Raw genomic sequence first — 26,750 nt, forward strand, 5'->3', positions numbered from 1 at the left:
CGTGCGTGTGTGTGTACGTATGTACCCGGGGACTATGCATGTGTGTACATACATCTGCCGCGAAAATGTTTCCACCGGAGCATTTTGTCACCACGCAGGTTTTTGATGTTTTTTGTCGGCTTTTTGTGAATCTTTAAGGCTCTCGGTATGTTGTGTTTTTGTTTTGTTTTGTTTTGTTTTGTTTTTGTGGACCAGCATTTATAATTTCGAGATTATTTTGTGTTCAATGTCAGTTGTTGCGTGACAGCTTCAGGCTCGGCGGCAGCTTGAAACAGTAGAGATTTTTTTTTTTAATGTTTTATTTTATTTAACACAAACGTGGCGCCATTTACCTGTCATAACCGTGTCATTCAGTATTTGCAAGTGTAGCAGGAGGAGAGAAGGAGACAGTAAGAGCATTAAATCTTTGAGTTAAATGGGCTGTTTTTTTTCTCTCTCTCTCTCTCTCTCTCTCTCTCGGTTGCCAGCTTAGTTAGCCTGCTAGCTGGCTATATGGGTTGCTCTCTTTTTGGTTGTATAACAACACCTGTGGCATTAAACGGTCTATTAAATGTTTTCCGTCCTTTATAGCTGAAGACTGTTTTGGTTTACGAAGTCTGCGGCTTTATTTCTAACGTGAATCTTTTCATTTGTGATGTTGTACAGTTTGTTCTTAGCTCAATGTAGTGAGGCTTCACATGGTGATCATAAGTCAGCATCGCAGATAGGAGCTCACACAACATTAAAACGTACTCCTAAAGTCGTTCAATTACATGTATTAATATGCTGAAATTGTAGACATTGACTCCAGGTGAATGTTGATGTTATTTGTAGATCTTATTGTGGCCATACTGACCTTCCTGCATACAGTCACATGCTGACTGAGTCATTGAGAAACTTAATTGTCTTCTTGTCAGTTTATGCTTTTTACACTATTTTGCAAGACAGTACATATACTAGAATTAATGTTCATCTGTTAAGCATGTTTTTTTTCTTGTTGATAGGGTTATATACCCCGAGTTATGGCTCATGTGTTTTAATGTTAGTCATGTTATATTGTAAAATGATTTATTAGTCTGAATGTCTTGATTGTGAAGATGTTCTCTGTGTGTGAATTTGTTAGATTTATGAATCACATATAACATAATTTGTTATTTTAGTAGGAATGCTTAAACCCAGCCAACATTATATGTTTGACATTTATATTTAATATTATTAATAATAATATTGCTATATATGTCATGTTGTAGGTATAATGAAATATTCTGTTATTGTTGTAATTATTATTAACTTTTCATTCGTGGCTTTGACTTATATCTTTAAAAAAAACAACAACAATGGACTCCCAGACTTGCTCCTTGCTCCATCATTTCGCGTGCTCTGCTAATATTTTGCTGACCAAATATTAAGCTGACTGATACATAGACATTTTCTCTGTAGAGTGGTTGTGTCCTTTGTTGGTCTTAACAATTCACATGTTTGTTAAACAAAGGATGCAGACTTATTTGACATTTCAGTGAATGAGTCAGGGCTTTTTGTGTTGCAGATCAGGTGTGGTATGAAGATTTGTCACTGCCTGGAAGGTTAGGATCTAAAACAGCCATTTTTCCCTATAAAAGACATTCCAGAGGGTAAGTCATAGTAGGAGTTACTGAAGTATAAATGGTATGTTTTGGTATGCTACACTTGGAAAACAGTTGTAATCTGGGTTTAATATGTGGCAGCTGTCGTTGCCCTATTTATTTATCAATTTTTGAAATTAATATAACATAATTCAGAATTTTTTTAGCTTGTCATAATCTTATTTTGTTCCTCTGGTTGCAAGAAAACTCTTCAAATGATGAATTTCCTGTGTCCATGCTGAAATGTGGAATCCACTGACCCGTTTTCCTGTGCTGTGACTTTTCTCCCATAGGTTTTGGTTGGCCACCATGTCTTTCCCGTGGTCTGTTGCCCTCTCGTGACCTCAATGACCTCAATACCACTTTTGACCATAGAGTCAGCTCTGACCCCAAACCCTTTCTACAACACCTGAGAACAGACGTTGAGATCGTGCAAACGCTGCAGTGGGGTGAGAAGTGATAACACGGACACAATAGTTGCCTTGCTGCTACACAGATACATTCGCTTCCTGAGGAGTGTTTTTAAGTGAGAAAATCTTCTATAATCTGTATGTTCCCAGGCAGATTTGTCAGGTTTTACAAGCCATATATGAAAAATGAATAATCAACCTTTTTCAAAGCAGCCAGATTGTCTTGAAATGAACAAACACAAAAGAAGAATTCCCTTTTCCTTTTTTATGTGAACAACTTAGACTCATGCTTTTTACAACCAACTGATGCCCAAGAGCTCTTTCACAAGGCTGTCTGTGTTCACGCAAGTGTTGTATCAGATCATACACACATAAATAGGTCTGTGTGTTTAACCCTAGAACACTAAGGTTGGCTGATATTCACCCATGCTACATTGACTTTCACGTGCAACTCATGCTACGTTAGTGTTAAATAAAGGTTAAATAAAGTAAAAAAAAAATTTTGACCAATTTTGAATATATTTTTTTGACAGCTACATGCGCAGGGATAAAGGAAACATGTATGCTGCAAGGCTTAAGCAAAGCTGCTAAATAACCAATAAGCTTCAGAAAGTGAAGGAATAATGCAACTGAAAAAAGACGTGGACAAAAGTGGAGCTGGACGTGGTACTACATGCCCATCTTTCCAGCTGTGTTAAGAATTTTGCCTGGAGATTTATCTAAGCTTGCGTTCCCATCCTAGCATCTTATGAAATTCACTCAGCTATTGTTTATTTTAGGAAACTGGAGGTTACAGTGGAGTCTGATGCTTTAACCTACAATGTTTGATCCAAATCTACAAGCTGTTTATGTTTTACTTCTGTGGAATAAAGTCTGCTCACTTTGGCTCTGGTCAAACTGGTGTAAACGTTGGAAAGTTCACCAGAAAGCACAGTGGTTCAGAGTCAGTGCCAGAAGCAGAACTGTCTGGGTAAAGCACTAGCACAGACCTTCCTACTTCTTTCCCTTGTGCTTCTTTATTGCAGGTAGTTTGCATCTGCACATGCTCTTTGTCTTCTTTTCAGTTTTTGTGGTATTTCAGGCAAGGTTGCAGCGCTAATTACCAGTGTGGGATCGATAATACAGTGTTTCTCCTGTAATTGGTGGATAGGCCTGTCGCAATAAGTCAATTAATTGCGCGATAAGAAAAAATGTGCGCAATAAATTTGCCGGACGCAACATGCAGCATTTTCATTAGTCTTTCTCTACCACATTTGTTTTAAGATAATATTAACTAAACACAGCAATACAGCAAGCTTCCATTTGCACCTAAAACACAATCATCTACTGCAGTTTTCCCATCTGGAAAAAAAAAAGACCTGAACAAACAGGTTAGCTCCATTTTCCTGACAGTCCACAATCACTGGCAGATTTAACTCACGGATTAAATACAACCAAGACCGTGCAACATGGTGTGCACTCAACAGTGTGGTTGGTAAAGCTATGCTGTCCTTTAATATTGTTAAATTTTACCATTCCACCTTGGGTCAAGTCTAAATATGCCCCCCTTATATGAGCATGACCATAGACTATGTGTTATATAGTGTTCAGAGACCATACGCTCCAGATAAGCACATTGCCAAAACCCGGGGAGAAATGCTGATCTGTTTTAGCAGACTGGGGACTGGATGAGTCTAGTCTGCAGATCGAAATGTTTTGTAGAAATTAAAGTATTCAATTAACTTCATTTCAGCTTTATTTGTATAGCGCCACTTCACAACAATGTTGTCACAGGGCACTTTACATACACGTCATTTCAAGCCAATTCATACATAACCCATAATAGAAACCAATTGATTGCATCGAATCATGACTTTGATCCAATTCCCCATCCTGAGCTGCACGAGGCGACAGTGGGAAGGAAAAAACTCCCCTTTAACAGGAAGAAAACCTCCGGCAGAACCCCGGCTCAGGGAGGGCAGCCATTTGCCTCGACTGGTTGGGGTGGAGAGGACAGGAAAGACAGATCAACATGTACAACTGCACTTATTCAGGAGGTCCTGCGGAAAAAAGGAGAAATAATTTAGAGATGGCAATACTGTCATATATTCATACATTAATACATGAGAGAAATAGAGCGAGGTACTTTTCAGTGCATCAGGTGACGTCCCCATTGCTACATAAGTAATGGATGGCTAGACTACCAATAACTATAAGAGCAAAGAGGTTAACCTGGATAGTTGAGTCCCGTACATGCAGACTCCAACTCACGAGATGCACATGTCCTAACTATAAGAATCATGAAAAAGGAAGGTTTTCAGCTCTTAAAGGTGTGGAGGGAGTCTGCCTCCCGAACCCATGGTGGGAGCTGGTTCCGTAAGTGAGGAGCCTGATAGCTAAAGGCCCTTCCTCCCATAGTACTCTTTGAGACTCTGGGAACCACCAGTAAACCTGCAGTCTGAGAGCCAAGTGCTCTATTTGGAATATATGGAACTATAAGATCTTTTATGTACAATGGAGTAAAGTAAGTTGATCTTTGAAAGGATGTACTTGTATTATTATGACACTTTAGTTATTTGAGTTGAAAATTGTCTCAAAATGACAACAATAATCGCTTGGCGCAATATTATCATCCATCGCAATAATTTCTGAGACAATTAATTGTATGGCAAAATTTTTTACAGTGACAGGCCTATTGGTGTTTACACCTTTCTAAAGTTTAACCCTTTCTACACACACCTTTCTAAAAGAAAGTCTGTCGGTACAAAAACGTAGGAAAGAAAAAGCTAAAGCAAAATGGTTTAATCTCGGTGTGGATGTGGCCCTAATGTGGATTGGGCAATCAAGTGTTTTTTCAAACTGAGGACCATGGTCTCAGGCGTGGAGGTGCTAATCGTCACCCCGACTGCTCTGATGCAAACCTCCCCAGTGCCAGATGTTCGTCTTGGTTTGATGAAGTCAACAAGACCGCGTCATCTGCAAAAAGAGAAAATGCAGTCTGAAACTAACCGAACTGGAAACTGACTGACTCTCAGCTTCACCTAGAAATTCTGTCCCGGAAGGATATGAACAGAATCTGTGGAGGAGTCCAACACCTGCAAGAAATGAGTAACACTTGCTGCTGGGAATGTGGTTGTTCTGCGATTGTATAGTCCAAACCAGGGGTGTCAAACTTTGTCAGGTGTCTTGGAGCATGGAGACAGCGAAAACCTGCAGGATACTGGCCCTCGAAGACTGGTGTTTGTCACCGTTGGCCTAAACCAAAAGGCCTGATACTCTCGTACTCCCAAAGCACATCCCAAAGACATGAAGAACAGTCAAAAGCCCTCAGTATGTCCACAAAATGCACAAAAACTGGTTGGGTAAACCCAGGGATGAAAATGATGATTGGGTTCAAAACAAATGCAGACATAGACACCGTTTCACGGCTCATACTGCAGGACAGTTTGTGACCGTTAGTATGTTATTAATCCACTGAAAATGATGTCTAACAGTGAAACTAAGACAATTTGTGTTTTGTTTTTGTCCTTCCAGGTGCTCTTCCAAATGCCTACCTCACGCCTAAAGAACAAATCACTGCAGCCACAGCCCTGATCAGCAACCACCATGACATCAAGTATAGGGTATGCACGCGCACAATCAGAAGCACACAATATAACAAGATGCAGTCTGTATCACTTGCATAATGCATTCAGACACAGAATGTCCACATATGTATTAAAAAAACAATTGATTGGTATTCATGTTTAATACCTCTTGTTCTCAAATAATTTTCTTTAATAAAATACTATTTTATAAATTTCTTTTTCTTTACATAAAAATGTTTAAATTGGAAAATGACAAAGCAGTTCCATATATCATTTGAGTGTTAAGGCAAGATCATCCCCTCTTACACAGAATCACTTAAACTTCTTGGCAACCACAACACATTCCTTTTCTATCTTTTGTGCATGCGTGACTTAAAAGATAAACTCCCTGCTAGAATGTATGATAGGAATACTTTTAAAAGCTATTAAATGTCACCTGCTACTATTAATGATGCATATCTATGTTTAAGCTGCCACAAGCAGGCACAGGGAAGCTAAGTAAGCTGGAAAAAGTGAATGCTGAATGTTTTTTCTCCTCTTGCAGGGATGATTGTAGCATCTTTGATGGGTTGATGGAAGAAGATGAGAAGGACAAGGCAAAACGGTAAGCTAATGAACAGTCTAACAATGTTTGTTCTTCCAACAACTAGAAATTGGGTAGGGATGCACAGATCCACTTTTTGGGAGTTCCGATCCGATACCGATATCTAAAATTTGAATATCTGCTGATACTGATATTTTGCAAATCTGTTTATGTGAACATTATTGTGGCTATGGTTATTATTGCTGTTATAACTGTGTAAGATATCATTAGGTTGTAATAAATGACCCATCCTTTCTGAAGTTACCTCACCAATACAAATATAATATCATTACAGATCTAACAATTTCAACAAGTTTTATTTTGATTTGATACATTTTACCTAAATACAACTATAAATGTGTGGTTTTGAAACAAAGATCTAGCTTTTAGTGTCACAAAAAAAGTCACATTTTAACATTCAAGGCATTTATTTCTTTTAAAACACGTCCGAAGCATGTCATCAAACACATCTGCGCCGGCTAGACTAGTGTGGTATCGGTACACACGCTTGGTACTGAGCCGATACTGATATCGGTAACTGTGCGTCCCTAAAATTGGGTGTTTTTTGTTTTTGTTTTTTTTTTTTTGGATTAAATCGACTTGCTTGCATGTTTTTGACTTCAGCAATTCCAGGGCCACAAAGGGGAAATATGTTTATTTTGGGGGGTTTCATTTATTTATTTATTTTTTGTGGCTAAAAAAATACTAAATTCTGTGTTTGGCTTGCAGTGTGTCCCGCAACAAGTCGGAGAAGAAACGGAGAGACCAGTTCAATGTCCTCATTAAAGAGCTCGGCACGATGTTACCAGGCAACACCAGGAAGATGGACAAGTCCACCATCCTGCAGAAAAGCATTGACTTCCTGTGTAAACACAAAGGTCAGGGCTCTCTGTCATCCTCACCTCATGTCCTGCGATTATGTGGAGCATCATCAGAATAGCTCAGTAAAAACCAGTTTTTATTGCTTTTCTTTGAAACATGACAGGGCTCGAGACTGCAACCAGAAATGAGTCAGATGCGACTAATGTTAGCCTTTACCCGAGCTCAGGGATGAATGACGCTCTGATTAAAAAGCCAGTTAAAGACAGATAAGCGGTGGGTCTTCTCTGATTGGTTGTTATCCACAGTTGTGCACCAGACTGTGTGTTGGTGTGAAATTGCAACCGGTGCACATTAGTCATTCAGTACAGCAAAAGCTGACAGATGACAGTTGCAGAATTTTACAATGAAACGTGGAATATCATGGAATTTTGCTCGTTTGTGGGGAGGATTTAGTACCAATTAAAGCTTTTCTGTGTACCTGAGCCAAAATGAGCAAGAAGGACTGGATTTCAACATTAAATGAGTTCTCCCCACTGTGTTGATTCACTTGAGCTGATCCTGCTCAAGTCACCTCAGAAGTTTAGTAGTGGCTAAGAGAAATTTAGAAGTTGTCCCCAGAATAACCAACAAAAAATAAAAAATGCTACGTGTCTGTAGGAAAAGTAAAAAAAAAAAGTTGCATCCTTTTCTGGTGCAGCATCACCCTGAGAATATACTAGTGAACAACGGAGGAAGAGAGTTGCCAGAAAAAAGGATCAGCCTGTGTCAAACTCATCCTGTGCATGAAAAAAATAAAAAATATTAATTGCTGTTTGCACAACTGCTGATAAGGACAGACTGACGTGCAAAATATATTAAAGGTAAACATTGTTTGTTTCTGTTTGAGAAGTCATAAACGTTGCATAGAAGCCAAATGTTAATACGAAGGAGTGAAATTAGCCATCCATCTTCTGCCGCTTACCCGGGGTCGGGTTGCGGGGGCAGCAGCCTAAGCAGGGAAGCCCAGACTTCCCTCTCCCCAGCCACATTTGCCAACTCTGCGGGGGGGATCCAGAGGCGTTCCCAGGCCAGCCGAGAGATATAATCCCTTCAGCGTGTCCTGGGTCTTCCCCAGGGTCTCCTCCCAGAGGGACGTGCCTGGAACACCTCACCAGGGAGGTCCAGGAGGCATCCTGACCAGATGCCCGAGCCACCTCAACTGGCTCCTCTCGATTCGGAGGAGCAGCGACTCTACTCTGAGCCCCTCCTGGATGACCGAGCTCCTCACCCTATGTCTAAGGGAGAGCCCGGCCACCCTGCGGAGGAAACTCATTTCAGCCGCCTGTATGTGCGACCTCGTTCTTTTGGTCACGACCCACAGCTCATGACCATAGGTGAGAGTAGGAGCACAGATCGCTTTGCCTTCTGGCTCAGCTCCTTCTTCACCACGACAGATTGGCACAGAGTCTGCATTACTGCAGATGCCACACCAATCCCACTGTCAATCTCACGCTCCATCCTTCCCTTAACTTGTGAACAAGACCCCAAGATATTTAAATTCATCCACTTGAGGTGGGACCTCAATCCCAACCCGGAGAGGACAATCCACCCTATTTTGGCTGAAGACCATGGTCTCAGTTTTGGAGGTGCTGATTCTCATCCCAGCCGCTTCACACTCGGCTGCAAATCGCTCAAGCGAGAGCTGGAGATCACGACCAGATGAAGCCAACAGGGCCACGTCATCTGCAAAAAGCAGGGACCCAATCCTGAGGCCACCAAGTCGGATCCCCTCAACACCTCGGCTGCGCCTAGAAATTCTGTCCATATAAGTTATGAACAGAATCGGTGATAAAGGGCAGCCTTGGTGGAGTCCAACTCTCACTGGAAATGAATCCGACTTAATGCTGGCAATGCGAACCAAGCTCTGACACCTGTCGTACAGGGACCTCTGTGTCTAAATGTCTAGTTTAATTCAGTTTAGTGAAGCTAGCAATTTAAGTCTGTTTTTAAACATAATTATCTTTTCCAGCCTAATGTTCACGCCTGTGATGGACTGGCGACCTGTCCAGGGTGTACTCTGCCTCTTGCCCAATGATTGCTAGGAAAGGCTCTTAATAAGACCCTTAATTGGACTAAACGGAAAATGAATGAATGAATATTTATGCTTTAAATAAAGATAAAAAATTCTTTACCTCATTTCTTTTCACAATACTTTAAATAACCATGAAATCACATGGGTAATAATAAAAGTTAATCTTTTTGAAATGTACCACTGAGAGCAATGATGTGACAATTTGGGTGCATCTAAATTTTTTTGTTGAACCCAAATTAAAGTACGAGGCGCACCAGTGCAATCAGTGTGGGCTAGTATCCCAATACATCCCAACTCGTCACTGCTGTGGAGATTGCTGCATCACGAGTTGCCGCTGAGCTGCTTATGTGTGTCATGTTAATTGTGTTGTCTCTGTTATTAACATGTTTTCTTATTGTTTTCCTGAAATTTGTTTGTTTAGTTGTCTAAAACTTGGATTATATCCTCTCTCTTTCATCAGAGATCGCAGCCCAGTCCGAGTCAAGTGAGATCAGACAGGACTGGAAGCCCCCATTTCTTAGCAATGAAGAATTCACCCAGCTCATGCTGGAGGTTAGAAAATTCATATTTTGTATCTTAATCTTGTCTGTCAGGTTACAGGACAAGATATTATAATATAATAATATAATATAATGTATAATATTTATGTTTGTGCTGGATTAAAATAATAAATCTGTTCTGATAAACCAAAACTAGCTTGCAATGACTGGTTTTCACAGTGTTCCCTTTGTCTCTTTTAACAGGCTCTGGATGGGTTCTTCATAGCAATAATGACTGATGGGAACATCCTCTATGTGTCTGAGAGTGTCACATCATTACTAGAACACCTACCGGTAAACAGCACCAGTTGTTCCTTGCATAGCACTCCTCCATTAAACTGTAGAACAAGCCGTAACAAGATTTGTGTGTGTTTGAGCTTCAGATTAAACATGTCACGATGACCTATGTGCTAAGAGAGGGTTTGGCTTTAGGGTTTTTCATTTGTTGGATTTGTATTTTCATGCTTGTTTCATGTTTGTCTCCCAGGCGGACTTGGTGGACCAGAACCTGCTAAACTTCCTGCCAGTTGGGGAACACTCTGAGGTGTACAAGGCTCTGTCCACACACCCCACCGACCCAGAGAACCTCAGTACGGACAACCTGAAGAGTCAGTAGCACCCAGTCCTTTGTTACTATACTTCTAACTTGTTTTAAATGAGTCAGAAATGCTGGACATTGTGTATCAGGAGGTGAAATGGTTTGAACGTAGATTATTTTCTCTGTTTTCTCAAATTTCTATGTGTATATTTGGTCTTTATATTCAAAGTAAATTACACAGAATACACACCTAAGTACCAATGTTTTATTTGGACCGTGATGCAACATAGTTTAGATGTATCTTATAATTTGAACAAATGACTAAAGTTGCAGTTCACAAAATCTATGATGCTGCAGGAAAGAAAAGTCCACCTTTTTAATCTCATTGCAGTGATTTAAAATGATCTGGATTTCCTTTTTAAACATTTGATCTTTGAATGAACAGATTGTAACAAGTCCTCCATGCCACCATCAGATGCTGCATGTGAGGACTATGCAGACCACTTCAGAAGTAAGATCAGCACTATTAGATCTAACTTTTAATCTCAGTGAAATAGATTTTTTTTTCATATCTGAAGCATTGTTTTTACCTGAGGAAACACTGGAGAGTTTTTTCCTTGTTGATGCAGAGATGCTTGGTTGAATTTTCTCCCATTTAAACCCAGCAGCCTGCCTTGTAGATCCAGTACCCACAAGGCTTTTAGAGACATTTTATAGCTTCTTTGAGTGTGAGCTTTTAAAAACTCTTCTGATGGGTGTTTTTCCATTTGTCTTTAAAATGGCAATGTGTGCCCCCTTTTAAAGAGGAGTTGTTTAGATTTTTGTATTAAAATTATGGAAAAGGGTTGTTTTTGTCCAGTCATATGATTTTTTAAATAAACACAATATATTTGAAAAATATATACTGTGGTTTCAACTACAGTACAGAAACAGTCCTTTTAATGATCGCCAATGACCTCAGGTGTAACTTGGACTAACAGAAACTTTCACTGCTGATCCTGCTGATCTTACCTTTGATACAGTAGATCAGATCTGAGAAGTCTGGTTTTGAAACAGTTTTATTCTTATCTCACAGATCGATGATGTTTTGAATGCTACTCAAGAATCCATGAAATTAAGTGTGGGGTTCCCCAAGGTTCAATTTTAGGCCCAATTCTTTTAAATCTGTGCATGCTGTCACTTGGGGTGTCTTTAGAAGGGATGTCATTCATTTTGACATCTATGCTGATGACACTCAGCTCTACATCACTGTGTCTCCTGATGACGTAGAGCCAGGCAATGTCCTTTTAAACTGTATTTTAAATATAAACATGGATGGCAAAGAACTTCTTATGGTTCAACCAGGACAAAACTGAATTTTTATTCTCTGGTCTTGAAGACAAGAGAGAGGCTTTTACAAAAGTGACTAAATTTTCAACATTATCAGTGTGTGAGAAATCTGGTTTACCTTTTTGACTCTGATGTGGATTTTATTCCACATGTTAGAAATGTCATAAAAAAATAGAATTTTATCATCTTAAAACAAAACATTGCACATTTCTCTCTCTTGCCAGCACAGAGGTATTGATGCATGCTTTTATTTCTAGTAGATTAGATTATTGTCATGCACTGCTCTCTGGTCTTCCCATAAAGGCCTTTTTTAACCTGCAATCACTTCAGAACTCAGCAGCACATGTTCTGATGAGGACCAGAGGGTTTAAAATCTGCATTGGCTTCTCGTGTGTTTCAGGATTGAGGCTGAGATTCTTTTAGATGATTCTAAATGTCTTAATGGTGCTGGGTCTTTGTTTTTATGTGATCTGCTGGTAAATGATGAGGTCTTGTGGACCCTGAGGTCCTCTGGGCTGCAGACAGTACTTAACTAAATTATTATTTTGTTTTTTTTTTGTTTATTTTACTTAATCATCTATTTGTGTTTGTCTGTATTCTGTATTTATAGTTATGTTTTATTAACCTCTTCATTACCACTGGGTCACTGGCTATCCAGTGGTAAATATCTCCGTTATCTGGTGGTTGTGAACAAGTTATGGCTTTTTGGTTTTTGTTTAGCTTTTTAATGAACTGCTTCATTTATATGTATACCTATTGCTTTTATTTGTTCTAATCCTTTTTAGTTTTATTTGATTTGAAATTGATAACATTTTTAACTCCAGTGTTTTCCTCATGGGGATCCTCCATGTTGGGGGCTTTGTCTGCTTGGTCTGCTTGGTAGTTGCCATGGGGATAGCCCTTGTGGATAGCCCTTGTCTGGGTGGTTGGGAGGGGTCCTGCACTGCAGCCATATGGTCATGGTGTGGACTCTGGCCTACCTGGATCTGGGCTGTTCCTGTGGTGGTTGTTACTGTGGTCAAAGTGGCTGCTGATGTGGACGAATCCCCAAGATTGCTTTTTCTTACAGAGTTTACCTGTGTGTGTGTGTGTGTGTGTGTGTGTGTGTGTGTGTGTGTGTGTGTGTGTGTGTGTGTGTGTGTGTGTGTGTGTGTGTGTGTGTTCATAAATGTGTGTGTACATGTGAGAGAGAATAGTTTTTGAATAGATTTGATCAGCAGTTGCATTTTTAAAATGTCTTTTTGTTGCTTTTGTATATTTTTTTATCTGCAGCTAAGAATCACCTGGAGTTCTGCTGTCATATGCTTCGAGGGGCCATAGACCCCAAAGAGCCCCCCATCTACGAATATGTTAAGTTCATTGGCAACTTCAAGTCCCTAAATAACGGTATGTCAGTGTGTGATGTGACATGTTGTTTTGCACCACCTCCATGCAGAGATGTTATATTTTAATTTGTGTGTCAAAGCAGTTTTTCTGTGCATGTTGTTAAAAGTCAAGTGGTCCCCATCTTTATTTGTTCACCTCCATCAATCACTCTCTAATCTTGGCAGTAAATCTACATTAGACTTTGAGCGATGCTATAAATTCTTTAACTTGCAGAATAAACAACTCTGTTGTTTGTACAGTTCCCAACATGACAAGGAATGGCCTGGCTGGGGTGTTACAGCGGTCGCTACAGCCTGCCTTTGATGACCAGGTGTGCTTCGTAGCCACTGTTCGATTGGCCAAACCTCAGTTTATCAAGGTACAGTAGAGACTTTTGCCCACTTGTATCATCAGTCTGAAGTTTTATTTGCCTTAACTCTTAACTCTGTGTTTGTATTGTAGGAAATGTGTACGGTAAAGGAGCCAAACGAAGAATTCACCTCCAGGCACAGTTTAGAATGGAAATTTCTCTTTTTAGACCATAGGTAAACACACAAACAGACGCATTTAGCTGTGTATGACTCCTTTTTCAATTAATTTGTTCCTTGGTGAGCTTTTAAGTTCTCCATATAAACCCACTTTTTGTGGTGCTAAAAATGCATTTATAAGTGAAGTTGTAACTGTTACTTTAGCTTTTACATCCACAAAGACTCCTTGCAGATTTTATTTTAAACTAATAACTCATATGTTTATCCTTTCGATTTAATTGTTTGTCTTGATTTACAACTTGTTGCTGACCTTACTTCATGCTTCATTGCTGAAGCTCACAAATGTTACATCTGGTCTGAATGGTGCAAACTACTGGATTTAATTTAGCCAGAAAACAAATCAGGAAGACCACAGATAAGACACACTGCCACTTTGGTGTCTTCTGCTGCAGAACATGGATGTCAAACCGACTCATCCCAGCCGACATGAACATTCACTAAGACAGTCAGAGCTCTGCTGACATTCTGTCCCTGATCTACTCATTTGACCTTAAAATGGATTTGAACTCATCCAGCAAAGAGAGCTGGCAAAGAAATTGACCTCATTCTTAATCAAAAGTGTGCCACAGAGGCCTTTTTTTTTTTTTTTACTACATTAGCTTCACATTTCACTTTCCTTCTGTTTGGCTTGTAAAGATAAATTCAATCAGAATCCTATTTTATTCCTTAATATATTAATGCATCTGTTTTATGACTCTTCATGCAAATAAGATGCATCATAAACTGAGTAGTGGCTCAGCTGAGTCTGGTGGGCAAACGTTTTGTTACACAGTTAACACAAGACGAAGAAGAACGTAATGCAAGGGGGTCTACAGCTTTATGCTGCCGGTGGTGCTCAGCGTTAGCGGAGACGGTTTCAGATCCGCCGCTTAAGGTCTTTACACACCTGCTCTGAATATTTCGTCCGAATAATTCGCACAGTAATATTTTTTTTATTACTGTGTAAGGTCAATGTGAACATTCACATCAGTAATTAAATTCAGTCCAGCGATTTTTTTTTTTGCAAGTTTTTATTTATTGAACTGAGGTCGATTTTTTTTTTTTTTTTTTTTTTTAATATTCACATCTGACAGATATAACGGACCAATCAGCTCCTGGATTAAACAACAAAACTCCTCAAGTTCTCCTCTCTTATCTATAACAGGAAGAACCCAGTTCCTCATTTTTCTTTCACAACATCAGCACACTGTTGTCTTGTTGGCTTGGTGCTGAATCCATCTTGCTAGTTTGTTGTTGAATTTTCATGATTTATTCACAATCTCGCCTCGCTTTGGTGTGAATAGACAGAAACGTCGATAATTCACATCTGAATCTTTTGCAATTTTGCGTCTTTTACAAACCGGATTCCAAAAAAGTTGGGACACTTTAGAAATTGTGAATAAAAACTGAATGCAATGATGTGGAGGTGCCAACTTCTAATATTTTAGTCAGAATACAACAGAAATCACAGGTCAATAGTTTAAACTGAGAAATTGTATGATATTAAGGAAAAATATGCTCATTCAAAATTTCATGGTGTCAACAAATCCCAAAAAAGTTGGGACAAGAACCTATTAGAGGCTGGAAAAAGTCATATGAGCATACAGCAAACACCTGGAAGACCAATCAGCACTAATCAGGTCAATTGGCAATATGATTGGGTATAAAAAGTGCTTCTCAGATTGGCAGTGTCCCTCAGAAGCCAAGATGGGTAGAGGATCACCAACTCCCACAATGTTGCGTAAAAAGATAGTGGAACAGTATCAGAGAGGTGTTACCCAGCGAAAAATTGCAAAGAGTTTGCAGTTGTCATCATCAACTGTGAATAATATCATCAGAAGATTCAGAGAATCTGGAAAAATCTCCATACTGAATGCCCGTGATCTCCGGGCCCTTAAACGACACTGCATCAAAAACAGGAGTGCTACTGTGAAGGAAATCACAGCATGGGCTCAGGAGTACTTCCAGAAACCATTGTCAGTGAACACAATCCACCATGCCATCCGCCATTGCCAGATGAAACTCTATTCTGCAAAGAAGAAGCCATTTCTAACAAAGATCCACAAGCGAAGACGTTTACACTGGGCCAGGAGTCATTTAAAATGGAGTGTGGCAAAATGGAAGACTGTTCTGTGGTCAGACGAATCACGTTTTGAGGTTCTTTTTGGAAATCTGGGGCGCCAGGTCATCAGGACCAAAGAGGACAGTGACAACCCAAGTTGCTATCAACGCTCTGTTCAGAAGCCTGCATCTCTGATGGTATGGGGTTGCATGAATGCGTGTGGCATGGGCAGCTTGCACATCTGGAAAGGCACCATCAATGCAGAAAAATATATTCAGGTTCTAGAGCAACATATGCTCCCATCCAAACGTCGTCTCTTTCATGGAAGACCCTGCATTTTTCAACAAGATAATGCCAGACCACATTCTGCATCAATCACAACATCATGGCTGCGTGGGAGAAGGATTCGGGTACTGACCTGGCCAGCCAACAGTCCAGATCTTTCACCTATAGAAAACATTTGGCGCATCATTAAGAGGAAGGTCAGACAAAGAAGACCCAAGACGATTGAACACTTAGAGGCCTGTATTAGACAAGAATGGGAGAACATTCCTATGTCTACACTTGAGAAGCTGGTCTCCTCAATGCCCAGACGTCTGTTGAGTGTTGTAAGAAGAAGGGGGGGTGTCACACAGTGGTGAAAATGGCCTTGTCCCAACTTTTTTGGGATTTGTTGACAACATTAAAACTTTGAATGAGCATATTTTTCCTTAATATCATAAAATTTCTCAGTTTAAACTATTGACCTGTGATTTCTGTTGTATTCTGAATAAAATATTAGAAGTTGGCACCTCCACATCATTGCATTCAGTTTTTATTCACAATTTCTAAAGTGTCCCAACTTTTTTGGAATCCGGTTGTATTTGCATTCGGTGTGTCAAACCCTTTAGAGTGATGAAAGTTGATCTACACACACACACACACACACACACACACACACACACACACACACACACTGTTATTGCAAATAAGCAATAACAGTGTGTGTGTGAGTAAGTCTGTTCACCAGTACAGTTTACAATCCACCATCAGATCTTTTTCAGTTAGAGCGTCGATTATAGTTAATGTCACCATGAATGATCAGCCGTTCTACCACTACTGCCAATGAACACATACAACAAAATCTGTCAGTACTTCAGACAAAACAAGCAGGTTATTAAAAACCTGTTGCGTTTTTCAGTTGAATCTGAATATGTGTTGTTTGGAATATTAATTTGGATGCGGAGACCAGACTGTTCCTTTCTACCAGCATCAGTAGACGAGTGAGAGCTTTTTCTCTTTTCAGAGCTCCACCCATCATAGGCTACCTGCCTTTTGAGGTTCTGGGGACATCAGGGTATGACTACTACCACGTGGATGACCTGGAGACATTAGCTAAATGTCACGAACACTGTAAGGGCTCATGTGATCTCACTGAAGTTTTTTATTTATTTATTTTTAACAAAAGTCTTTGAGAGCTTGTTGAATGTAACGGCTTTGCTTTTGCTTCTCCTCCATGCAGTGATGCAGTACGGCAAAGGGAAGTCATGCTACTATCGTTTCCTGACAAAAGGTCAACAGTGGATCTGGCTGCAGACACACTACTACATCACCTATCATCAGTGGAACTCCCGACCTGAGTTTATTGTCTGCACACACACGGTGGTCAGGTACAATCACCTCATTGTCCAGCTTTCATTTCATTTCACATAAAGTCCACTTAGCAGTTTTCCTGTGTACGTATCAATGCTCTGTCACGTCATCTTCTTGCTTCTTTACCATTTGCCTTGGAAAACCTTTATTATTTTTGTCTTAAACGTAGCTATGCAGAAGTAAGGGCTGAGCAGCGCAGAGAGCTGGGCATTGAGGAGTCTAATCCAGAGGCTGCAGTTGATAAGGTGAGATAAAACCTCTGGAAAAAGGTCTAAACTTTTTCTTTGTCCACACTATGTTTAGTTTAAGGACGCACCGCATGTCTGGAAATGAAGCTGTTATTGTTGTTTCAGGTGAAGTGTAATGAATCTTTAATTAAACGATTGAATAAAAGTCCTTGCTGGTAACATAATAGATGCAGAAATGATGCACTCAGCCTGTAACGGATATTGCTTTCAGTCGTTCCTCCACCTTGCAGCCTTTTGGGGGACGTAACATTTCATCTGCTTATCTTGTCTCATTTCTAGAGTCAGGACTCGGGCTCAGAGTTGCAACTCAATACATCCAGCCTGAAGGAGGCCCTAGAGCGGTTTGACCACAGCCGAACACCCTCAACTTCCTCGCGGAGTTCCCGCAAGTCCTCATCACACGTCTCTGACAACACTTGCACTTGTAAGGACACATGAGCAGTGTGTAATGTCATCTGTATCCTCGGTAGAGTTAGTGGCGTGTTTGTTGTGGAGTGAAGAAGATGTCAAGGCCATGCAGTGACGATGTGATCTCTTTGCAGCAACAGCTCCCAAGCTACACATGGACACGGCGACGCCTCCTCGGCAGTCACTGGCATCCACCATGGAGATGACGTCACAGCGGCGCTCATCCATCAGTAGCCAGGTGGGACATGATTGGCTGAATGTGAAGTGAACTTGATGCTTACCAGAGATCTGTGTGCAGATAAAGTCAGCCACTGAAAACAGAATGATAAAATGGTAACAGCTGAAGGTGATCGATCGGCGGTTTGCGCCTGTTTGGCTCCTAATAGACCTGGCATTAGCAACTTTAATGATTGTTGATGGGAGCAACAGATTGAATGAGGAGACATTCAGGAACTTTTTTTTTTTAAATGAAACTGTCAGATTATCCAGCTTTTAGGAAAGACAAACAGATGTGGTTTTGGGTTCTGAAGACTTGACAGAATATCATCAAATAAGATGCAAAACATCTTTTAATGCAGGAAGTCACAAGCTTTCTCTGAATGCCTGAGCATTGAGCAAAAAGTTCCCACCTGGATTTAACTGGGTCAGTAGGTTAGCGCCTCCTGTTGGATAATTACTGCATGGATGATTATTTTTCAGCTGGCATCAAGTTATTTAGCTCCAAGTTTCCTATTTTCTAAACAATCATGTGGAAAGACTCCTCCTGGTCATGGAAAAGATGTTAGTCTGTTTTAGAAGAGCATGCAACAAGCAGAAAAAACACCTGAGGAGATCGTTGAAGAGCGGTCCGACACATCACGAGGAACTGCCATCTTCCAGGAAGAAATGTAATCAAAACAACATTGGTGACTTAAACGCTTGGAGAAATCAAATTATAAAGAAAACAAGAGTAGAGTTCAGGAGTGTGTAGTAGTGAAAGTAAGGACATTTTCACATGCACAGTGAGAAGGGAACTCTTAGAGGACTGCATCTCAGCAGCTGCATAGCCTTAAGAAACCCTGCTTCACTAAGTAGGAAACCTTTTATCAGACTAATCAGGGAAAAAAATGCTTCAATTGGCTAAGGAGCGTAAAGATAAATAGAAGGTCATCTAGTATGAGTCCAGAGTTACCCTTATCCAGAGAGATGGACACGTCCGGGTAAGAAGAGAGGGAGATGAAGTGATGCAGCCATCAGGCCTACTGTCCATCATCTGGAGTTGCTGCAGGTGGTCAGAATCTAAGTTCAGCAACGCTATTTGTCCAAATAATGAGGTCAGCTGATAGCTGAATATACTGAATGAGCAGCTTGTTCCATCAGTTTGTCTCCCCTGCCAGGATTCATGGGTGTCAGATTGTGAAACAGGGATTCAGGGAGCAGGAAACATTATTTTCACATGAGAACTGACCACCACAGAGTCCAGACCTGAACCCCACTGGAGAAGGCTCAGCAGTCCAACTCTCCCTGTCATGATGTGGTGGTTTGTGTTTTTCCTTAGTTCAGGTTTCCTGTTTTATTTTGTAGTTTTTCCTGTTTGGTTCTCTTGTTTAGCTTTTATTGATTTCCTGTTCATTGAGTTCACCTGGTCTTGTTTCAGTTCATTCCGTTCACCTGTTTCTCGTTTGGTTCCCCAGTGTATTTATACCCCTCACTTTTTAGTTCTTGGTTGCTGGATCATTTTGTTGTGCTAGTTTGTTTGTTGTAGTCCCCTGGAGATCCTTGGTTAAAATAAATCTACAAAAATCTGCATCCCCATTCCCTCATCTCTACATTTGGGTCCACACCTTCACCTTCCTCACTGCCACCCCTTGACACTTCCAAAATCAATGCAATACTGGATGACAATAAGTATTGTGGGGTTCAGAAACTTTTTGAAACAATGCCACAGCAGATGCTGCTGTAATTAAAGCTTAATGCGGTCCAACAAAATACTCGTGTGTGACTTCTGTTTGGACATGAAGTGCATTAAATGACTTTTCTCTGTTAAAAACTGCAGCAGTAACAAACAGTAACAATACCTAAAAGTCTGGGCCAAATACAGCAGTTACATTTGTTAAAGGTTTTTATTTTGCTATTATACAGTTCATATGTGGACAATAAACAGTTTAAACAAACACATTTCTTTTCCTGTAACCAACCTAAAATAAGACCTTATGAGTTACTGCATAGCTCCTGGGTGAATGAATGAGTTGATAAGCTGTTAATATCAGTTGTTTAATGCTTGGTGACTGTAGGTTAATTGTCCAAATTGACAAGAACCGTTGTAACTTATAGCACCTCAAAAAGGATGAATGCCAAGTGACATTAGAACAGAGCAAAGCTAGAGTGTAACACAGCCAAGAAACATGTACTGGGTCGTCATAATGGTGAGTTGACAAAAAATCATGCACATTATTAGTCATTAATCTGATTGATTTTCTGTATATTTGCAGTCCATGAGTTCTCAGACCACAGGACAGAGTGTAAATCCAGCCATGATCGGTCAGCAGCAGCAGCAGCAGCAGCAGCAGCAACAACAGCAGCTTCAGACTAATGTTCAGGTGAGAACTGTGGAAGAAAAGGACAGTCATGCATGTTTTCAACGACTCCAAATGACTGAACTCCGACAACATGTTTATTAGGGCTGTGATGATATGCTTTTGTCCCGATTTGATTCGATCTCGAATTTTTGGGAGCCGATTCGATCGGCTGATTCTCACAATTTTCTACAATATTGCTGATTTTTGTAGATTAAAAACAAAATAAATGCATGAAACTTTTTTTTTTTGCAGGTAATTTTTCTTGATTTCAATTAGGAAAAAACCAGACCATCATTCTGCTACTAAAATGCCCAAGAAGACAAGTAAAAAGATCAATAAAAGCAATAAAAATGACAAATTTTATAATGGATTATTTTTATTTATTTGAAAAATAAAATTGTGAAGCAAAAAAAAATCCAGATTTTCGATTTTTCAATTCGATTTTCCCACCCCTAATGTTTATCATTAAAGACTCCTGATGGTTTAATTATGGAAATTAGAATTTGACTAAAATCTTAATATATTGTTACAGCCTGACGTTTGATTCCTTATGGATGTATTTCTTTTTTTCTGAATGAACATTCATCAGTTACATTTATTTTTCCCTGCTTTTATTTCCGCCAGCCTGTGATGGAGTTCTCAGCACAGGTAAACGCCATGCAGCACCTTAAGGAGCAGCTTGAACAGAGGACCAGGTTGATCCAGGTGAACATCCAGCGGCAGCAGGAGGAGCTCCGACACATCCAAGAGCAGCTGCAGAGAGTCCAGGGACAGGGCATACAGGTGGGCTGGAAACACTTCAATATATGCAAGATCTTAGTTCTGTCGGTACAGTTTCCTCTCATCTTGATTGATCTAATCATTTTAACCTAGCATTGCTCTGATGTTCAATTGTAGGAGTGTACATCAATCAGTCAATCAAGGTTTATTTCTACAGCACTTTTTATACAAAAGTAGCACTAAGTGCTTTACAGATTAAAAAGCAAAGCTAAAACAAGGTTACGCCTTCACATAAAAGACCATATAATTCACCCAAAGTCAAACACATACGTTTTCACACACACTCACACAGGTAAGACACATAAAACAGTCCCATCCAACCCCTCAGGCAAACATTAGATCCCATCACCAGGCTCAGTGGACTATCTTAGGGATCCATCCACACCGGGACACTAATCATGACTACAGAGGCCACCACCGCAGGACCCACCCGGGGCGTCCACCACTAGGACAGTGGGACTAGTAGGACTAGTAGGACTACGCATTAGGACAGTGGAACGACACTGTTCTAATGGGAATGAATGACACAGTTAGAAGATAAATGTTTAATCTGAAGTCAGAAAACAGAAGAAAAAATCGTCCTTGTGTTTGACAAGAAAAGAAAAGAAAATGTAAAACAAAGATTAAATAGTTGCATTATTTGGAATATTCTTTGAATATGAATGGGTGTAGCATTATTTTTACTTTTTACCTAGTTCTACCTGAGTTGTACCTGTTTTTGTTCTTATTGTTTATACTAAATACAGCCTTACTACCTGTGTGTGTATCCTACATAAGCATTTTTACTTCATAATTATTATTTTCTCACTATAAAAACTAAATGAACACACAGATACCGTGTTTACATGAAAGTAATATGACATGTCATGCTGTATAAATGAAGATATTCTGACTGCTGTAATCTGGCATTGACTGTTTCCTAACAGATGCTGCTGCAGCAGCAGGGTGGAGCCATGAATGTGCAGCTCCCCCAGGTGGGCTCAGTCCAGCAAGCTGCTACTTTGACCAATCAGGTCCAGCAAACAACAATTAACCCCGTCCATTCAGGAACTATGCAACTCACCATACAGCAGCAGCCTCCCCCCCCTCAGCAGAGCTTACAGCAGCAGACCAACACACTCGCACAGGTGAGGTTACCTTCACACACAAACACACGCTTTATTAAATTAAATTAGAATTAAAACCCACATTGCTTTATTTCTGACATAAGAGGTTACAGATCATCTTTGTTTTCTGGGTTGTAATTAGAATAGTTTATCAATAAATCTTTTATTGACCATTATTGCGGTTATCAGATTCTGTGGATTTTAGTATTAATGTTTATTCTAGAAGCAGAAACAGCAGATTGTTCTGGTGACCAGTCAAACTGGGTCACGTCTCTACAAACCACAACAAGAAGGCAAATGAACTGATTCATATGTTGGAAGATTCTTTCTCCTTTTTATGGCTCAGCTTGTAGGAATCCCACGTGCAATAGATCAGATTAGAAAAGCCGGCTACATCCTCCACGGTAAGCGAGAATTTCTCGTTCTCAAAACCTTGAGAAGAAAATGGCCTCATTTTGTTCTCGCAGACGGGATTGAAGACAGTTCTCGACGCATCGGGCTGGCAGAACTGTTTTTCTTGTGAGGCTCCGAAAAGTATTGTGTGATTGGTTGAACATTTAAAGTGGGCGTGGTTAATACAGAAAAGCAGGAAGAGGAAAGTTGCCTCTTCTGCATTTTTGCTGAAGCAGGTAAAACGGATTGTTTTGATAAAACCGCTGATCAATGTGGTGAGAAAGTACGAAGATTTTTACACCATGTGGCATTAAAACACGCAGCTGCGTGCAAAACTCACCCTGCTGTGGATGGAGATTCTTATTAAATATGAAATAACAGGGTTCATTCTACATAAAAGCAGACATCGCCGCCTGCAGTGATCCCTCCCTGCTGCAGGTGAAACTTCTCGTGGAGGATGAATGAACCGGACGAAAAAAATGTTTTTTTCTTGTTCTTTCAACCTCAAGAGCGAGAACAAAGTTCTCGCTTGTCGTGGAGGATGTAACAAGCTTTAGTCCTCACATAACTTGTCAGTGGTAGGTAAAGTACAATAAAATGCACAAACAGTGCCTGATGCTCCATACACAACAAACGCAAAGCATTAATTGTCTTTTAATTCAATAATCTTTGACATGAGTACAACCTTCCTATCCCGCACCTCTTATGTGCGTCACCGCCTCATTTATAAACACCATCATGAATAGTTTGTGTCGGTAAAGCTGAACTGACATGAACACAAAGTAAAAACACTGAAAACTTTGGAGGGAAGAAGAAGGTTTTCAGTGTTTTTACTTTGTTTTTATGGATTAAATGTAAGGCTTTCCTGTGTTTTCTGTTTGTAGCCGCCGCGTCAGCCCCAGCAACCTGCCCAGGCCCAGCCCCAGAACCAGGGCTCCGTATCAGCTCCCCTATACAATACTATGATGATTTCTCAGCCAGGGCAACCAAATGTGCTTCAGATCAGCACCAGCCTTCCACAGAACAACACACAGCAAGGCGCAGCTGTGGCCACCTTCACACAGGACCGACAGATCCGGTAAGCAGACAACCGTATGATGAAAACTCTTCTTTCTCCTCCAGAACTTCTCACTGAATCCAAGCTGGTAAAGTAGATTTTATTTTTACAAGCCTGGTGTGAAACATGAACACTGTGATCAATGTTCCTTCCAGATTCCCAGCCGGGCAGCAGCTGGTGACCAAGCTGGTGACAGCTCCAGTGCATGCATGTGGTGCCGTCATGGTGCCCACCTCTATGTTCATGGGACAAGTGGTTACTGCGTATAACCCCTTCAGCAACCAGCAGGTAAGGATGCAGTCATCTGAGCTAGGTTATGGTGTATCTGCGCAGTGTTACAGCTGCTCTACACACATTATGAAAGTCCTGACATGTGAAGCCACATTCACAAGCTTGTATGAATAATTAAACCTAAAATTATATTTAAATTTCTGTTTGACTAAGTGGAATAAAAAGACAACAATGCTGATTATTTAACCTGAACACAGTGGGAGCAAAGTTTTAGATTTAAAATGTTTATGATCATTTTTAAAAAAAATTTTCAATAAAACTACAGGAGCCAAAACATTTCCTTTATTTCCTTTCAGAAATCCCAAACTCCTTGTTAGTAACGCTGATAGGTAATATGTCTGTTCAGCCTAAAAAAAAATCTTTAGATAGTGGATTATACGTACCTAAAGAGGAAGCAGAAGGACATTATGTTCAAGAAAATTGGGTTTGACTCTACAGAACTAATGTGGAGAAAATGTTCATTCTTCTATATTTCCTTATTTGACTTTGTCTTTTTATTCTTTGAAGAAAAAAAAATCTTTTCAATCTTTGTTATTTCAGCAAGGGGGGCAGACCCAGACCCTGACTCTGCAACCAGCTCAAACACCACAAGGTCAGCCCGACAACCAGAACCAGACCATTGTAATGACGCAGAGCAGCCAGCAGGGGCAGCAGCAACAACAGCAATTCTTACAGGTATCAGAAGACTGGAGAGTATGTTAGCAGTCACGTCCCTCTGCACAGAAGTAAAACTGCAGGGTTTGTAGGAAAAAATAAAGGAATACCAGCTTCACTTTCTAACATTGTTTGCATTGTTTTGTTGCCAGGGCACTCGTCTTCTCCATGGTAACCAGTCTACCCAGTTGATTCTGCAGGCAGCTTTTCCACTCCAACAACAGGGGACTTTTACCCAGGAAACGCAGCAACAACAACAACAACAACAGCAACAACAGCAGCAGCAGCAGCAGCAGCAAAGACAACAACAACAACAACAACAGCAGCAAAGACAACAGCAACAACAACAGCAGCAGCAAAGGCAACAACAGCAGCAGCAATCTCACCACCAGAGGCACCAGCAGCAGCTGAAACCACAGCTCCAGAAACAGCAGAAAGCCCCGTCATCACACAGGACTGACAGCGTCAGCAACCAACCGCAGTGAAGCCTGATGGAAAACATGTCAGGCGGGAAAACTTGTGGGATTTATAACTCGCGAACCGATCACTGCATATGTTTGTTTTGGTCTCGTGGCTGCCACAAACTTCCTTTTCTGTTTTCCCTCCTCTGAGAAATTTGTTGCCAGCTTCCACCTCTTCCCTGCATCTAAAAGAAATTAATCATAGGAAGGAAGAAACTCTTTGAGTCCTAAAGGAACTCGCCACAGACAGTCACCATGGCAACAGGATGGATAAAATCCCCATTCCTCTCATCAGAGGCAGAACGGTGGGAGAGATGAAGTCTTCATGGAAACCTGAAAACAAACACCTTACTGCGACAGTACCGATAGTCTTTTTTTGTTGTTGTTGTTGTTGTTGTTTTTGTTTTTTTTGAAGATGTTTCAAAGTGGACTGACCATGTACAGATTTACTGTATGATAAAAAAAAACAAAAAAAACAAACAAAAACCTTGTAAATATCCCGTATAGCCTAACAGAAAAACAGAAATGTAGTATTTTATATGATTGCATGAAAAGAATAACTGTGTAAGCTTTTATTAGTCGCTTTTGAAAAATGAATTTTTACTTTAAGTGTTTTTTTTTTGTTTGTTTTGTTTTGTGTTTTTTGGTCAAAGACAGAGTAATGACGTGCTTTCGAAGACCCCTCCCCCTTCTCTAAAAAAAAAAAAAAAAGAAGAAGAAGAAATCCAGAAAATGGCTTTAAAGTTCTGTCGCTGTGTTTAAAAAAAGAAATGGTTGGGCTTGGGTTTTTTTTTTTTTTTTTTTTTTTTTTTTTTTACTATTATTATTATTTCGTTGGGAAAGTTGCTCTTAAACACTGTGTCTCCAAGACAAAAATGAATCTTTTAACTTTGTAATTACAAATTATATTCAACAAGAAAGATAGATGACAGTTTAACTGAATTATTTGCAGGATGATTACTGGACGTATAACGGGTTTAGTGATTCCAAGTGCCAATAACATAGCTAATTTTTTTTTTTAATATTTAAAAGGCGTATATATTTTCCAACAAGATAATACCCCTAATAAAGTTCATGTGTGTGTATATAGTAGGGATTATTTTCTACCAGTCGGAGAACCCTGTACGTAACAAACAGTATATCCTCCTGAAACCTCCTGACAACTTTTAGCACTTGATGTGGTTGTGTGCAGTAAATTACTGTCGAGACCTAGTTGTTTGTAATCCGTAAGTGTGATTCTGTGAGCTGGGTTTATTTGAGAATACAATCCTGGTGCGAATGGGTGAGCATGTGGAGGTGTGTGTGTGTGTTTTCGTTGCCCCTCGTGTCTTATGATGTTTGACTTAGTAAGGGTTTGAAGTTGCTGGATGGTACTTGTTCTCTCAGGAATGTGGAAAGTTGTATTTTCTTTCTTTTTTTTCTTTTTTTTCCTGCTTCTGCCTCAGTCTGGAATCAGACCAGGAAGGATTAGACAGTGATGCGACAAAGACCAGAGGAAATGATGTCAGGGCGTGGTAGCTCAGTCAAATTTGACACAGATAACAAAAAAAGCCTTTCCTGTTTTCTCGTCTGCGTAGAAACGAAAGGGGGTAGACTCCGCGCAGAGGAGTAAATGTGGCGTTTTGTTTAGCTACTGCAGAGCATGCGCATCTAAAAACCCTTCTTCCATTTTCCCTGATTGGAACGAACGAATTCGCTGCATCAGAAAGTCTGGATTTCTTCTCGTGGTCAACTGTATCATCAGTGTTT

The 26,750-nt window shown here is 40.2% G+C and overlaps 1 protein-coding gene across 1 annotated transcript; it reads left to right on the plus strand.

Moving 5' to 3' along the window:
• The first annotated feature begins 2,013 nt into the window (after nucleotides 1-2,013).
• Nucleotides 2,014-25,497, plus strand: clockb (clock circadian regulator b). Its single transcript, XM_079264782.1, has 22 exons — nucleotides 2,014-2,050; nucleotides 5,525-5,613; nucleotides 6,122-6,181; nucleotides 6,890-7,038; nucleotides 9,514-9,605; nucleotides 9,797-9,886; nucleotides 10,080-10,200; nucleotides 12,732-12,845; nucleotides 13,085-13,203; nucleotides 13,287-13,369; nucleotides 16,699-16,805; nucleotides 16,915-17,062; nucleotides 17,215-17,290; nucleotides 17,573-17,717; nucleotides 17,836-17,939; nucleotides 20,173-20,280; nucleotides 20,884-21,042; nucleotides 21,966-22,166; nucleotides 23,423-23,616; nucleotides 23,751-23,883; nucleotides 24,427-24,561; nucleotides 24,693-25,497. Exons 2-22 carry the CDS (start codon nucleotides 5,597-5,599, stop codon nucleotides 25,023-25,025), a joined length of 2,688 nt encoding a protein of 895 aa, XP_079120908.1. The 5' UTR covers nucleotides 2,014-2,050; nucleotides 5,525-5,596; the 3' UTR covers nucleotides 25,026-25,497.
• The last annotated feature ends 1,253 nt before the right edge of the window (nucleotides 25,498-26,750 follow it).

This window comes from Telmatherina bonti (assembly GCF_933228915.1).
Source record: "Telmatherina bonti genome assembly, chromosome: 3".
NCBI lineage: Eukaryota > Metazoa > Chordata > Actinopteri > Atheriniformes > Telmatherinidae > Telmatherina > Telmatherina bonti.